At 34.4% G+C, this 14,568-nt stretch overlaps 1 protein-coding gene across 3 annotated transcripts in view; it reads left to right on the top strand.

The window, feature by feature from the left end:
• IFT80 (intraflagellar transport 80) overlaps window positions 1-14,568 on the top strand; it is a 55,494-nt gene that overhangs the window by 35,875 nt on the left and 5,051 nt on the right. For 2 of the 3 annotated variants that reach the window (XM_074878434.1, XM_074878436.1), the window contains 10 exons: window positions 1,051-1,169; window positions 2,034-2,108; window positions 3,662-3,825; window positions 8,251-8,315; window positions 9,119-9,254; window positions 9,942-10,089; window positions 10,856-11,027; window positions 11,471-11,488; window positions 13,953-14,042; window positions 14,140-14,312. In XM_074878434.1, coding sequence (XP_074734535.1) covers window positions 1,051-1,169; window positions 2,034-2,108; window positions 3,662-3,825; window positions 8,251-8,315; window positions 9,119-9,254; window positions 9,942-10,089; window positions 10,856-11,027; window positions 11,471-11,488; window positions 13,953-14,042; window positions 14,140-14,312 — 1,160 coding nt within the window. The remainder of the gene's footprint in view (window positions 1-1,050; window positions 1,170-2,033; window positions 2,109-3,661; window positions 3,826-8,250; window positions 8,316-9,118; window positions 9,255-9,941; window positions 10,090-10,855; window positions 11,028-11,470; window positions 11,489-13,952; window positions 14,043-14,139; window positions 14,313-14,568) is intronic. The other variant, XM_074878435.1, reaches the window with a different exon arrangement.

Here is a 14,568-nt window from a genome sequence, read left to right as displayed (position 1 = left end):
GAGGAAGTATAGCTAACCCCAATTCAGGACTCATTTTTTATTTTATAGTGATTTTATTTTATTCCTATATATTTATGTAGGAAAATATTGCCTGCAGAAAAGTTCTAGATGCATTCTTTTTTTCTGAGTACTACAATAGCTAAGTTAATTATGAACATATCACTGTGGTGGACATAGCAATTAATATGTCTTCGGAAATAGTGTCTAGGCTTTCATAATAATTGAGTTCAGTCCTTGTTTTGCAATTGGTTGCATAATGGTGAAAATCAAAAAGAAGTTACCACCCTCAGAATGGTGACATCTTAAAAAAACAACAACAAAAACCCAACACAACAAAAGAACCCCAAACAAGCAAACAAAAACCTGTCATAAGATATCTCCTTAGATTTTAGCTGACTAAAATCTTTGAGCCCAAAAATCCATGTTGATTACAGGCAAACTGTGATTTTCTTGAAACATTGTCATTTGAGCAAATTTTCACGGAAATGACAAAGGCGCATCCTGCTCACCAAGGCTATCTCCTAAATTTCCCTTACTTCAGTGTGTGGTAGCATTAAAATATATGCTAGAGTTATTCAACATCTAGACAACATATCTTTATCCAAATCTTGGATATTGTTGAATTGTTTTGATTGGATCATGCTGGGATCGCTGAAGTATTATATTTCAAATGTTTAAATAATGAGTATCTGAACACTGAATCTTAAAATGGGAACTTCCAGTCATTCTTGATCTCAGATGATTTTTCTCAACCTCATGTATAATACTGCACTTACACCTTATGTATTCCAAGTGCACACTAATTACTCCTTTCTTTTAAAGAACTCCATCCAGCTCTTCAGTAATTATTCATTGTTTATTCAGAGTTTATAGAACCTTGGAGTTTAAGTTTTCACCAGTGCTGTGAGAGTGCCTGTTCCCACATAGATATGTTCTGCTAATGGCATAATAATATCAGCATGTACTTATTATAAGAAAGAATATGGTATTTCACTAGTTAGTTTTCATTTCAGTTATTGTTTTATTCAACAAAAATTTTCTTTTGCTTAGGTGCACAATGTTATTAATGATGCAGTAGATTTGTTGGAATTCCGTGACAGGGTTATTAAGGCCTCTTTGAACTATGGGCATTTGGTTGTTTCAACTTCTCTTCAGTGTTATGTGTTTTCGTAAGTAATACAAATTTCATGAAGTTTTCTCAAGTTTATCTAGCAGTTGTAAGAGAGTAGCAAAAACTTTATTTGACGTACAGTAGTTAATATTTTAAATTTTTTTTAACTAGTTGAAAGATTATATGGAACCATCATCTACAACAAAACATATTGGAGTATAGTTGCCCTCTCCCTATCATTCTTTCTTGCAGCTTCTTGCTGGTGCCATGACTGCCTGTTCATTTTGCTCCAAAAATTTGGCAGGCTTTCTTTTCATGTAGAGGCAGCAGGAATGGTGGCTGGATGCAAGTATATTTGTGCCTCCATCTAGGGACTCCTTTTTTTGGATACTGCTTCTGGCATGCCAGTATTTTGGAATAGAATAGGAATGATTCAATCCTGCATCATGTTTTAAGAACATGATATTCTGTTTCATACGCTGAAATTTAAAAGTTTACTCCTAAAGGCACTTATCTGTTCAGTGAGATGACTAATGCTGAACAATAATGCAGTCTGTAATAGGGCACACAAGAGAGGGACTCTATCCTACCTCAGGATCACTGTAAAAGAGTTGAACCACAATTCAGAAATATTTTAAAACTATGTTTGTTTCATATAAATATGATTTTGCTGTTTACTAAGACTCCTAGGTCAGCTGCTGCTAGTGTGAAGGGATGCAAAAATGAAGACAGAAGTGTTACTGGATTATACTGTGTGGTTATCAGTGTTACTTGGCTTCCTAAATGCTGTTTTCATTTTGAAAACCTCCCTTTTTAGGAATGTTAGATGATTAAAACGTGTATGCTGTACTTAGTGAATTCAACTTCATATTTGCAATGATATGTGAAGCTTAGCGGCTTTAACCTTTTTTTTTCTTTTCAGTACAAAGAACTGGAATACACCACTGATCTTTGACCTGAAGGAAGGAACAGTTAGTTTGATTCTACAAGCAGAAAGGTAACTAACATCCTGTAATGCTCAATATTTGATATGAACGTGCATTTCCTAAAACTTTGTTGTATAATGTAAGCAGATATTGAAATATTAGAAATGGACAGAAACTATACAGTATTGTTAAGTAGCACGTAAAGACTTAGGTGGTATATTTGCCGTAGGTCAGTGGTGGTGGTGATGAATCTTTTCATACATTATGTATGCTTATACTCATTTATGGAAGAAATCTTCTGACTTTATGCTAATATCTGGGGGTTTTGATGTTTTATATTGCTTTTTTGAACTGGAATATATTTTATATACATTTTCTTTGGACTCTGATTTTTATTAAAAACGTTGCCAGGTATGCCAAATAAAAAATAGTTTTATTTTTCTTACATATTTGTATTTATATTTGCAAGAAATTACTGGTTTTTATTCTCAGTTTGAAAAAACTTTAATCTCTATTTCCTGAAAATGATTTGTCAAAGAGATCTTTACATATGCTTTTGTAGAAAGTCTTTCAAAGGACTAAGAATAGGAGCAGAGGTCAAAAATCTTGAGTTTTGATTATAGTCTCAGTTCTCATGGAGAAATATTGTTGGACAACTATTTCAGCAAAGTGCAGCACAGCTCTCACTGCATTTTTGAGTGACCCAGATTAAACACACATGTCCTAGTCTACAAAGATACTGCAGTAGAGAACGGGTAAGCAAGTGGGCAGGATTTTGAAGATCAGTTTCTAGATTTGGAGTTTTGTGCTGCCGATTAAAAGTAAATTTTGAAAACGTGGCCCAGATTCTTTGGCAGTGTAGGTGAACCACAGAAATGAACCTAAGGTTTTGGTAAAACCAGCCTGCTTTGACAGGTACATGTGCAAACAGGCAGCAATTCATTTGGTGCCAGTGATTGGTAACATTTACAATAGCTGAGGGTTTACCAACTGGCTTTTTGTTTATGGATGTGTCCATAAACTATAGATACTATACTTACCAAACAGTTATTGTTACATAGAACTGTTTATGTTCTGTATAAAAGTTTGCAATGTGTTCCTGCAAAGAAGTTATTTTTCACTAAAGCCCTGCATCATAATAGATGGTGATCAGTTCATTAGAAGCATCTTCTGTTTGCTTTGCATTATAATTTAGTCGTACTGAAGGAAATGATACAGGTAATACTATTTCAAAGCTAGCTGTAAACATTAAAGCTGCTTCTCACATGCATAGACACAGCACTGTCTCATGGGGTCATGTGGGGGGAATACCGTCTGCAGCTGTATGCTTTGTCACCAGGAGTTACAAAATTTAAATCTTATAATACCTGTAACAGATATAATAGTGATTCCAGATAATAAATATTTCTCATGGAAAAAGATAACATTCACATTAGAACTGCAATCTTCCATATAGAACTTTCAGAATATCAACTTTGAAATGTAAGGCTTCGAAATAATGTAGTTTTACTGAAAACAGTTGCAGGATATTAGACAATTACCTTCAAATTTTTGAAACTGTCATCATGTTTTTCTGTGTTATTTAGTGATTTACTTTTTGGGCGGGTTTGGGGTTTTTTTGTAGGCATTTTCTTCTTGTGGATGGTGGAGGACTTTATTTATATTCATATGAAGGAAGATTAATTTCCTCTCCAAAATTTCCAGGAATGAGAACAGACGTTTTAAATGCCCAGACAGTATCTCTGAGCAATGATACTCTAGCAGTAAGAGACAAAGCTGATGAAAAGAGTAAGTTCTCCGTTCTCCTAGTTCCATGTTTGCTAATAATTCATTATGAGGTTTTTAACATCTTTGCATTTGACTTTACTTAGCATAGTTATGGTAAAGCATGAAACATAAACAATTTATGATATAAATTAAAGATACTATTTATTATAAAAATTAATTTAAATGATGGGTCTTGCTTAGCTTTGATGAAGAAACATCATGAGAATGATATATGTCTCTGGACTTCCAGTTGTGTCTAATGCAGCAGCGAGCCATGGAATATTTGCAGGAAATACTTGAACGGTAGGTTTTCACTCTCTGACATGATTTTCTGAAGAAGTAACCTCATCAACTTCTTCTGCTTGATTGCTGCTCTTAGAAGCTACCAGTACATTAGCTGTGATTAATTTTAGTTCTCAGATGTTCTTTACTTTAATTTGGGGGGGGAGGGTTGTATCTTTACAGCATCTAAGTTTTATATGCAGCTGATATGACCATAGTTACGAGGCTGTGATGTTCTGTCCCAGTGCTGTCTTCTTGAAGATGTTTATGCTCTTAAACTTTGTGTTTTGGCATCAAAAGCACTATAATTCTAAAAACACAACATGACCAAAAGAGCTACAGGTAAATTTTTGCATTAATGAGTGGTGCAGGAATATCTTTTTGTCCGTCAGCTTTTTTCCTTTGTTCTATCTTTTGATGCAAACGTGTAAGTTTGCCTTGTGCAACAATTTAAATTTTAAGTGTCTGCTGGAGACAGACAGTTCCGTTGCTGGAAAACCCATGGCACTATGACTTTGACTTCATAACTGTGCCATTTACAGGCCATGCAGATTTTACAGTGCAGGGCTGCAGTGCTGTCTGTAGCTGTATTTCTCCTGCGATACGGCCAGTAAGGGGATTACCAGTGGGAACAACTATGCGCAGGAGGTGCTGTTATTGCAGAGTGAAACAGCGAAAACTTCCTGCCCGTGGTTCCAACTGACACTAAATCTATTATCTATAACTCTGTTATCCTAGACTTAATGATTAGATTTTACACAGTTTCAGAATTTTGGAATTCTTTGTCTTGCAGCAAGGAACCACCGTATTTATCTTCTTTTTGTCATATTAAAAAACCTTTCAGTGGGAAGTACAAAAGAAGATCCTGGCAGGGAGTTAGCTCTTTAGTACTGATTGCATGGTAGTTTTCTCAGCATATAACCTGCAACTTAAATGACTTGGTGAATGAAGAAAATCTTTGTAATGATCCTTTAAAATATCCCTCCCCAAGCAAAAGAAAAATTCGGTGAGGTTTTTCTCACTTCCTTGTTACGAAGCATTTTTGCTACTCTGTACAGCTTATGTATTTTTTTTCTTGTACATCCTTTTGTGTGAGAACAAATACTTTCTTTCATTCTGAATCATTATTTTTAAGAGTAGTAATATAACTGTAATGTGTGTTTCATTTTTAAGGGAAAATTACTTCAGAAAATATTATCCTCAAGCACCAAGACATTAAAGATATCTAAAATAGCTGTGTAATAATTAAATTGGATTTTAATCAGCAAAAATATATTTGTGTGAATTATTTAGAAGAAAGCAATAGTTTACAAAATTATTATAAATGGATAAGTGAAAAGTATTTTATTTCTGATCTTTTCTCTTTTACTCTGTGTGTTTCTGTATATTACACAAGTGTATGTACGTTTGTGTATTATTTAATATAGAGATTTTACTGCCATATTGGCACCTTGATGCTATTAGAATAAAACTAATACAGATATTTAATGAAATGGAAGTTATATAGAAAATTCATCCATAAATATTGACTGCTGTCTATATGCATGCGTATAGACATATCTCATATAGGCATACCTCTTGCCCTGTTCCCCTGCCCATCTTCCTGAGCAGACTGAAGAGCATCTCAACCCCCAACCATTCCTATTAGCGTCCTGACGGTCTTGACAGACAGTTCTCCATGCAGACTAATCTTCATCAAAACTGTAATTTACAGAGGCTGGGTTTCTGGCTATGTTTTCAAGATAAGCTCTCCAAATTATTCTGTTGATAGGAGTTTCCATCAGCTCAATGAGTAGGGGTGGGTTTTTTTTCTTTTTTAGATACGAGCCCCACTAGTAGTGGTAAAAAGCCTCATAATATGCCAGCACATGGGAAAACAGATTCTTGGCACAGGAAACCGTGGCTTATCTAGGCCTGTTTATTCTTTTCAACTCACCCCAGCAGAAGCGTTTTTTTTTCTTTGCCCTATTTTGAGGGCAGGTCTGTTTTTCATAATGCACTGCATTATAGAAATATCTAAGATAGCTCAGTTTGATACAGGAAGCAGTTTACACATCGTAGCATGGAGCTCTCTACTAGCTAATTTACTCTGAAACAGAGAGCTGTGACTTGCTGTGCTTCAGTGTTATTACTTGGATATTCTTCCTCTTTCAGTAATCTAGAAAAAAGGTTGGTACCTCTGTGCTTACAGTCCTTCCTCAATCTCTAACGAAGCTGGAAGAGGGAGGTGAGTCTGTTCTCAGAAGGGGGCTGCTGACCCTAGGAGCAGTTACTCTGTAATAGTAGAACAGGTGTGTTAAAAGACACACAGTAGCTGTTCTCTTTCTCTGGGTGCTCAAAGTGAGAGAACACTCTTTGGTTATATTTTTAATTTATACATATAAAAAAGATATCTTTTAGGTTCTAAATAATTGTAAAGTGATGTGGAGTTTTTCCACGTGGGGGGGGGGAAAAAAAGCAAACATCCAAAGTTATTTTCTGAAATACCTTAATAAGCATTGTAGATTAATGAAAAATTAACCAATTTTACTTCTCAATTAGGTACAGTGGTTTTCTTTAAAACTCTCTTAATACCACTTCCTATAGCTAGTACAGTAGCAGTAAAATTGCCTTGTATAGCTAGATCAAAATAAATTTCATGCAGGGAGCCATGCATAAAAGTGAGAAAAATAACACTTCTCAGGAACAACTAGTTTTCTTTTGTATATGTAGCCAGCTGCCAAGAGCAACACTTGCGCAAAACCCTTTCTTTTCCTCCTCTGCAAACTCAACCAATGCTTTCTGAACACCTGCTTTTACAGTTTTGGGGTTTTTTTTAATTCTGCCTGTATAACCATTGACCTCAAACCAACACCCTGCGTGCTAGTGAAAGAAATGCACAGCAGGATGAACATGTTAACATCGCCATCCTTTGGAACGAGCGCGTATGTTCATCTGACGGTGTATACTTACAGGTAGCGCGTTGAAACCGCAGGTGGGATGTGTTACTGAACATCTGAAATGTTGCTGTCACATCTGTGTTTTCCATGAACTAATGCAGAATCATGTGCTTTAAATTACAGCCGGTGTTTCTTATAACTTTACTATTTTCTCTAGGTTTGAATACACCTCTGAATTTTTGTGTGTGTTCACAGACTATACAGAAAGTGTGTATGAATAGTTTGTGAGCACACATGGATCTGTGTGCGTCACACACACATGTACATAGAGAGAAAGAGACAGAAACAAGAAGAAACTTTATTTTTAGGCAAGTTGCAAATTTGAGTCTTCACTAGATATCTCAGAAATACAGATGATGTAGGTGGGGTTTTTTGGGGGGGTTTTTTGCTTGTTTTTTTAAGGGTGAGGCAAGAAGAGAGTGGAACAGGTGGACTTTTGGTAAAGACTGCAAGAATTATATATAAAATTCAAGTATATCTGGATAAAGCAGATAATTTTTGAGGAAGCCAGTTATTAATGTATTGTCACTGATTGTAACATCATGACAAGCAGAAACCTTAAACTGGAAGAAAATATGCCTAGGGACTGCTGTATTAAGACTCCAAAATAGAGCAGATTATTAATAAAATAGAGAAAACTTCTGACAAATGTTTTACCCAGTAGTTCAAAGGACAGCTTTCTATACGTTTGACACTAATTCCTTTAGGAAAATACATCAGTCAATGGTATCACTTCCTAAACTTTCATATTCATCAAAATTGTGGATTAGGATTGACTAAATCTGTCAGATAGCCTTGGTAACATGAATTTATTCAGAATACAGGGTACAAACTTGCATCAGATAGAACTCAGTGTCATTTCTGTAAATAACCATTTGAGCTGTGATAGGAAGTAAAACATTAGTTTTCTCAATTCTGTATCAGTCCATAATACCATGTTTCAGTAGCTATCATTGCTCTGAAAATAATGATATTTGAGAATTTTCACAGATCACTCCAACTGCCAAATGAGACTATTCCTAAGCTCAGCACACTCTGACGGTTACATTTTCCCAACTGTGAGATTCTTTTTTCACTGGAGTGTGAAAGTCACTGGTAAATCTAGCATGCAGTAATAAGTATCCACTTGCAGTAAATTATACTCTGAAAATGAATGGAACTGCTTGAAAAGTCAATGAAGAACTGTTGCTTTTAACTAATAAACCGTTTTTTTTTTTTTCTTCAGTTATCTACATATTTGAAGCTTTATCTGGAAAGCCATTGGGTGACGGAAAGCCTCTAACCCATAAGGTAAGGTGAAGGATATAACGTCTCTTTTTTTATTATACTTTGAAATTAAGAATCAGTAATGGGTTTCCTCAATAGTGGGTCTAATAACCTATTAAAGATTTGCAATCTTAATAGAAAGGAGCTTGACAACTCTAGCTGACTCTTACAAAGTAACAAAAAATCAGATTCTTTATGCAGTGTGGATGTGCAAAGGGATATACTGTAATTGAACACAACCTACAGGCACGTGTTTCCCATGCACACAAGTGTTTGAAATGACAGGTAAATCATTTTGTTACGCAGTAGAACTGAACAGCTGAGTTCCCTTTGTACTCCAAAGCAACTTTTATTAGTGCCAACCTGTTGTTAACACTGAAGAAAAGAACATCAGTGAAAAGTTGTCTTCAGACTGAGCTTTGACTGTTTTTACTTCAAAAGCGATCACCTGAACTGCATTTTACTTTCCTTCGCTCTTCTGGTATACAAAAAAAGCAAAATTAGGCAGCTTCTTTGGAGAGAGGAATAAGCATTCATCTTTTAGGCAGCTTTTGCTTTGGGACTGCCACTTGTATTTTTGTCGTTTTGTGGTAAATTCCTAAACTGCTAACTCTTCTCTGTTGCAGTTCTGGTTTAATCTGCATGAAATTCAATTTATATAATGCTTCATTCAACAGAGAAGACATACACAAAGTGTCTTCACAGTCCAGTTTTTCAGGAGTTTTGTGCCTTGTTTTTAGTAAAGCATTCATTTGTTTGAATGTCACATGCTTTCTGTGATACGAATCTCCAAAATAAAAGTCAGATATTTTCTTTTTCCTTTTCAGACGGAAATTGTGGAGATTGCTTTGGACCAGAAAGGACTTACAAGTGAAAGAAAAATAGCTTTTATTGATAAGAACAGAGATCTTTACATTACTTCAGTTAAACGGTTTGGAAAAGAACAGAAAATTGTCAAAATAGGTAAGAAAAACTCAAAATAACATTTACCTACGTGCTAGCAGGCAAGTACTTTTATCTAGTACAAGAGACAGAATTTTCCTTTTTAATTAATAGTGAAATTGGACTTGAAAAACCATTAGATATAGCCCTGTGGCTTTTATAAGATAGTGGTAGAAACAATTTTAGTACATTTTATCTAAATACTGATAATTTTTATATCGGTTACATGTAAAGCAGTTGTTAACATCTAAGCACATGTTATTGCATTCCAGAACAAGCAGCTAAGAGGATATTGCAGAAGGATGTATTCCTTGGAATTATTCAATACAGAATCTTCCAGACATTTGTCTTGCAAATGCAAACACTTTAAGTTCATAATATTTTAAAATAAAGTTTAAATACTGTAGACAGGTGCATGATCCAGTAAGTACTAAGGTGCAGTCTGACTGTTGTGTTAATTTTGATCTCTAGTCTCAAAACTAAGTCCAAAAAACATTATTCTGAAAAGAACTGTCTTTCAGAAAGAGAGAACTGAATTTGGCTAAAAGTTTGTAAGATGTCACTTTACAAACTAGGGAGTTAAAAGCAGTCCTTGTAAAAGCAACTAAGAATGACTAACAATTGCCTTTTACTAGAGTTTTGAGAAGTGTAAATTTGTTTCAAAGTTGCTTGTAGAAACGCATATTATTCTGTTATCTTTAAATTAAGGGACAATGGTTCAAACTCTGGCTTGGAATGACACATCTAACATTCTTTGTGGGATTCAAGATACCCGTTTTACAGTCTGGTACTACCCCAACACAGTCTATGTAGATAAAGATCTTTTGCCAAAAACTCTGCATGAAAAAGATGCAAGGTAATGTATCCTTTTTGATCAAAACAGTAGTATTATGTATTTTAACTAGTTTAGCCATTCCTTAAAGAATTACATTAATTTTGTCAGTTTCTACTTTGTCAAGTAGAAGCCAAGGTTGCAACTGTTTAAATTCTTTCCGTGTTACTACTTCTTGATTAGGAAATGATGATGAAGTGTTTTATAAGGTGTATCATAAAGTTCAGAGTGACGATGTGCAAAGTAGAATAGCATCTTGATGCAAAAGCGAAATTGTAATCATGTCTCTTGAAATAGTCTTAGTTGTTTGTAAAAAACAAACAAACAAAAGATCCCTGAAGTATCTGTTGGAAATTGAAAGTATCAATATATTAGGTCACAGGTGGTTATATTTCTAGCTCGGCACGTTTACTTTACCTGTTTACTTCAGCCTGTATACTTTGTGATACGAAATTCTTTATAAAGAATTTCTGAATTCATTAGTTCATTCTAAGAGTTATGGGAGCCTAAATATTTTTTACTGAAAAAGATATTTGAAAATCTTTGCACAAATACCCAGTTTGTGTTTGCCTTACAGCCAGTGAATGTGCATAACTATAATTTTATTTTTAGAGAACATTACAACTACCTTTCGGATATAACTTGCATAACTATGTGCTTAGATTTTTATGTGCTCTGAAAATGAAGTATAATCATGTTGTAGTTTTGAAACAAAGATTTCTTTAAATTACTGATGTTCTTTTCAGTAAAAAAGAAATGAATACTAACTTACCTTTCTTTCTCTACCCAGTGAATTTAGCAAAAATCCCCAGATTGTACATTTTGTAGGAAATCAAATAACAATTAGAAGAGCAGATGGTTCACTTATTCACCTTAATATTTCACCTTATCCTGCGATTCTTCATGAATATGTTAGTAGTTCTAAATGGGAAGATGCTGTCAGATTGTGTCGCTTTGTCAAGGTAAATGCTAATTATTTGGAACGTTCAGATACAATTTCACTGCAATATTTATGTTCTCAGATATTACTTTAATAATGATAATTGCATATCAGATGTTGCATCTCATTTCCATTCTTCTGCTTTGTTGCTGATTATTTTTTGGGCTGGTCATGAAGAATTAGACATTTTTCATAATTACATAATATACCTATACATAATTTAATAATTTTCATTATACATAATAAAAATTCGTGGTTTTATTTACACCAAAGTCCAGATGGATTGAACACAGGTACTCACAGAAGTTAGTAATAAGCTTAAGTTTTTAGGACTAAGCCTTAATATAACCAATTAAAAATGATCTGCATCTCCCCATACAGTTGCCTAGTGTTTCTTCATATTTTATTTCACTTGTTTTTTGTTTGTTTTTTTTTCTTTCTTTGCTTTCTTTTGTATGTATTTAGGCAACAGCAACAGATGAGGTGAGTCTGGCAGTCTTTAAAACAGACAAACAAAAATCCCCCCAAACCCTGCTTCCTTTCCCCCATTTACTCCTAGAAAAGAGTTTAGCACTTTCATATGAGTATCATGACCTTAAACGTGTATTTCAAATATTTTGTATTTGCATCATTAAATCAATGCACATCCAGATAACTTTGGTTATATAATGAGTTTTATTTTGAGTGTTACCCCTTTAATAGTAGGCTTTTATTCCAATATTTGGCAGTGGGAACTGGGATTTCAAATTTCAAATAGTTATTATATTAACTTTTTTGAGTAATCTAAATGCATCATCTTTAAAAATAAAACATCTGCATCGGGTGGTAACATTATAATTTTGTTTCTTTTTAATTAACACGAAGGTTTTCTAATTCAAGGATTTTTTTGGTCAGACTTCTCATGCATCCTCTTCATTCTTATGGGTAGAGTCATCCAATGAGTTTAATCATACTTTAAAGGAAAAATGTTTAAAATTCTCGGTGCTTTTTTAAAGAAATCCCATTCTCATGTTTTTCACTGTCCTTTTTTCATGAGCTTTTTTCCTCATTTGTCTGTATCTGTCATCAAGTGAGAAAGGCCTTCTTTCTCTCAAGAAAAACTGTAACAGGATCTTTATTTTCAGTATGAAGAGTATTCACATCATCTGGTTTTAAGCATCTAAGTTAGGTACCTAGGTCTCAGTCTTTGAAGAATTCTCTTTCCATTGGTTCACAAAAGAAAGTTTTTGTCTTTGATAGAAAGTAATCTAAACCAGCCTAAACTAGACGGTGTGAATATCCTTTCTTTTTCACAATTTCTGTTGGGTTTGGGCTGAGGGGTGACCTGGAATGCCCTTACACCAAGGTAGACAGAGAGCCATCACAGCTGGTCTTGCCTTGAGTACTTTGTTTATCTTTCATGATTCCTAAACTCTTCGTGGAGATTTGGGGCTATTTTGTTGATTTTGGCAAGCCAGGTAGACAGTTCAAAGTATTTCCAATACAGTAATAAGAAAATGGACCATCTTTCTGAGGAAAGAGAGAACAGCAACACCCATTGGTGAAAAACTCCTAGAAACTTGGTCTCTTGAATAATTTCAGGCTAAACTTTCAGCATTTTATCACCTAATTTTCTAAATAATAGAGAAGTGGGAAGAGAATATGACAAAGATTTTATGTGCATTTGATTCTCTGAACAAATTTAATTCTCCCAAATGACGGGCTACCAGCAGGAAGGTTTATCTTGTCCTGAATTATGGTAAAGAGTAGGAACACTGCAGAGATGGTGATAATGAAACCACAGCCTTAGGCTAAATTACTGAGTTTCGGTGGCTTTGGTGAGTCTTACTGCTTTTGTTTCATACAAAATTGATTGTGAGTAAGGGCATGGGAATATGTTTAGAGTATACTCAGTGTAGCTGTTTATTCTGATTTAACTCAATAGTAATCCACTGCTGCTTCTAAAAACCTATTCACATTGCAAAGTGGTTTTTTTCAAATTCGTTATTGAACTTACTTAACAAAAATATTAAAACACGCTTAATTTCTAGAGTGCACATGGACTAACAACTGCATTCAAAATTATACTTTTCCTGCTTGAACTAGAGTTTTCAGATGTGATAGCCTAAACTATATTAACTAATATGTTCCAGTAGTATATCTTTGTTATAATGTTGTCAGACTTGAAAAGGGAAGATATCAAAACATCAGGATCTTTCTAAATGTTTTTCTGAGTTAGTGGGGTTTCCTTAAGGTTGTGTAAAAAAGGGGAAAAAAAAAAAGGGGGGGGGGGGGAAGCAAAAGTCATGAAAATAGAAAATAAGGGTGTAATATAGTTATTACCACTAAGTTTTTCTAATTCTTAATTCTAAACATAAAATTCACTGAAAATATCACAAAGGAGACAGAACTTTTGAAGCTATTATTTATTTTTCAGGAGGTTCTTAGTCTGTTCTACAGTCAAGTAATTTTTTTTTCATTTGTAGTACACTTATGATAAACATACAATTATTGTTTTTGTCAGCATCATGGTTCCAGTACAGTTATTTGTGAAGCCAGGTTGAGATGAGCCAGGTTAAAATATTTTTTTTTTAACCACAACCAGTGCTTTGGTTTCCAGCATAGTTCCACAAGTAGTGACAGGGACACCGACGAGGTTGTAAAGTGATCCTATGGCAAGAGTTCGTTACTGGCTGAGATGCTGAAAACTAATGATACATTCAGGCACATTGTTAGTCTCGGCTGATCACAACATCAACAGGTTTCTAATGAAGGAGTTCTGAGAAATATTTAAGTAGTGACCTTCTAATAAGAGACTTAGACCACCGTGCCATAAATGGCATACTGAGAAATGTATTGTTATATATTATTTTCAGGACTTCTGTACTTCCTTTGAGAAGTCATTTTTAGCATCATAATAAATATTTGAAGCTTTAAGAGTTGCATTTTTTTTTTTTTTAAATTTCAGGATCAAACTATGTGGGCATGTTTAGCTGCTATGGCAGTTGCCAACAAAGACATGGCTACAGCAGAAATTGCCTATGCATCAATTGGAGAGGTAAGAAGATGGTGTTATTTATTTCCAGTTAAATTGTTGCAAAACTGATTTTATTAATTAATTTCCCTTATTAAACTATTGTACCTCTTGTTAACAGATTGACAAGGTTCAGTATATCAATTCCATCAAAGATCTTCCATCAAAAGAGTCAAGGATGGCTCATATACTGCTGTTCAGTGGAAACACCCAAGAAGCTGAAACCCTGCTTCTTCAAACAGGCCTTATTTATCAAGCTATTCAAGTCAACATTAATCTTTACAATTGGGATAGGTAGTATTTCTTCAAACACAATATGTTTATAGGCAGCCTTACTGAGGTAACTGTAAATTATTTAGATCAGTTGTTTTACTGCAGATAGACTGACTAATTTCCTATCTGTAACTGCCCAGAGCTATAAAAAGATGAAGTAAAACATATCCTGACAGTAATTTTTTTCTCTGTCATATTTAGAAGATACAAGTATTCTGTGATGAAAGTCCAAAACATGCTTGGAAGCATTTTTAAATAACATTTTGCTTTTTCATTA

Source organism: Strix uralensis, chromosome 9, assembly GCF_047716275.1.
Source record: "Strix uralensis isolate ZFMK-TIS-50842 chromosome 9, bStrUra1, whole genome shotgun sequence".
Lineage (NCBI taxonomy): Eukaryota > Metazoa > Chordata > Aves > Strigiformes > Strigidae > Strix > Strix uralensis.
The sequence above is the reverse complement of the archived record's forward strand: the minus strand, read 5'-3'. Positions and strand labels throughout refer to the sequence as shown.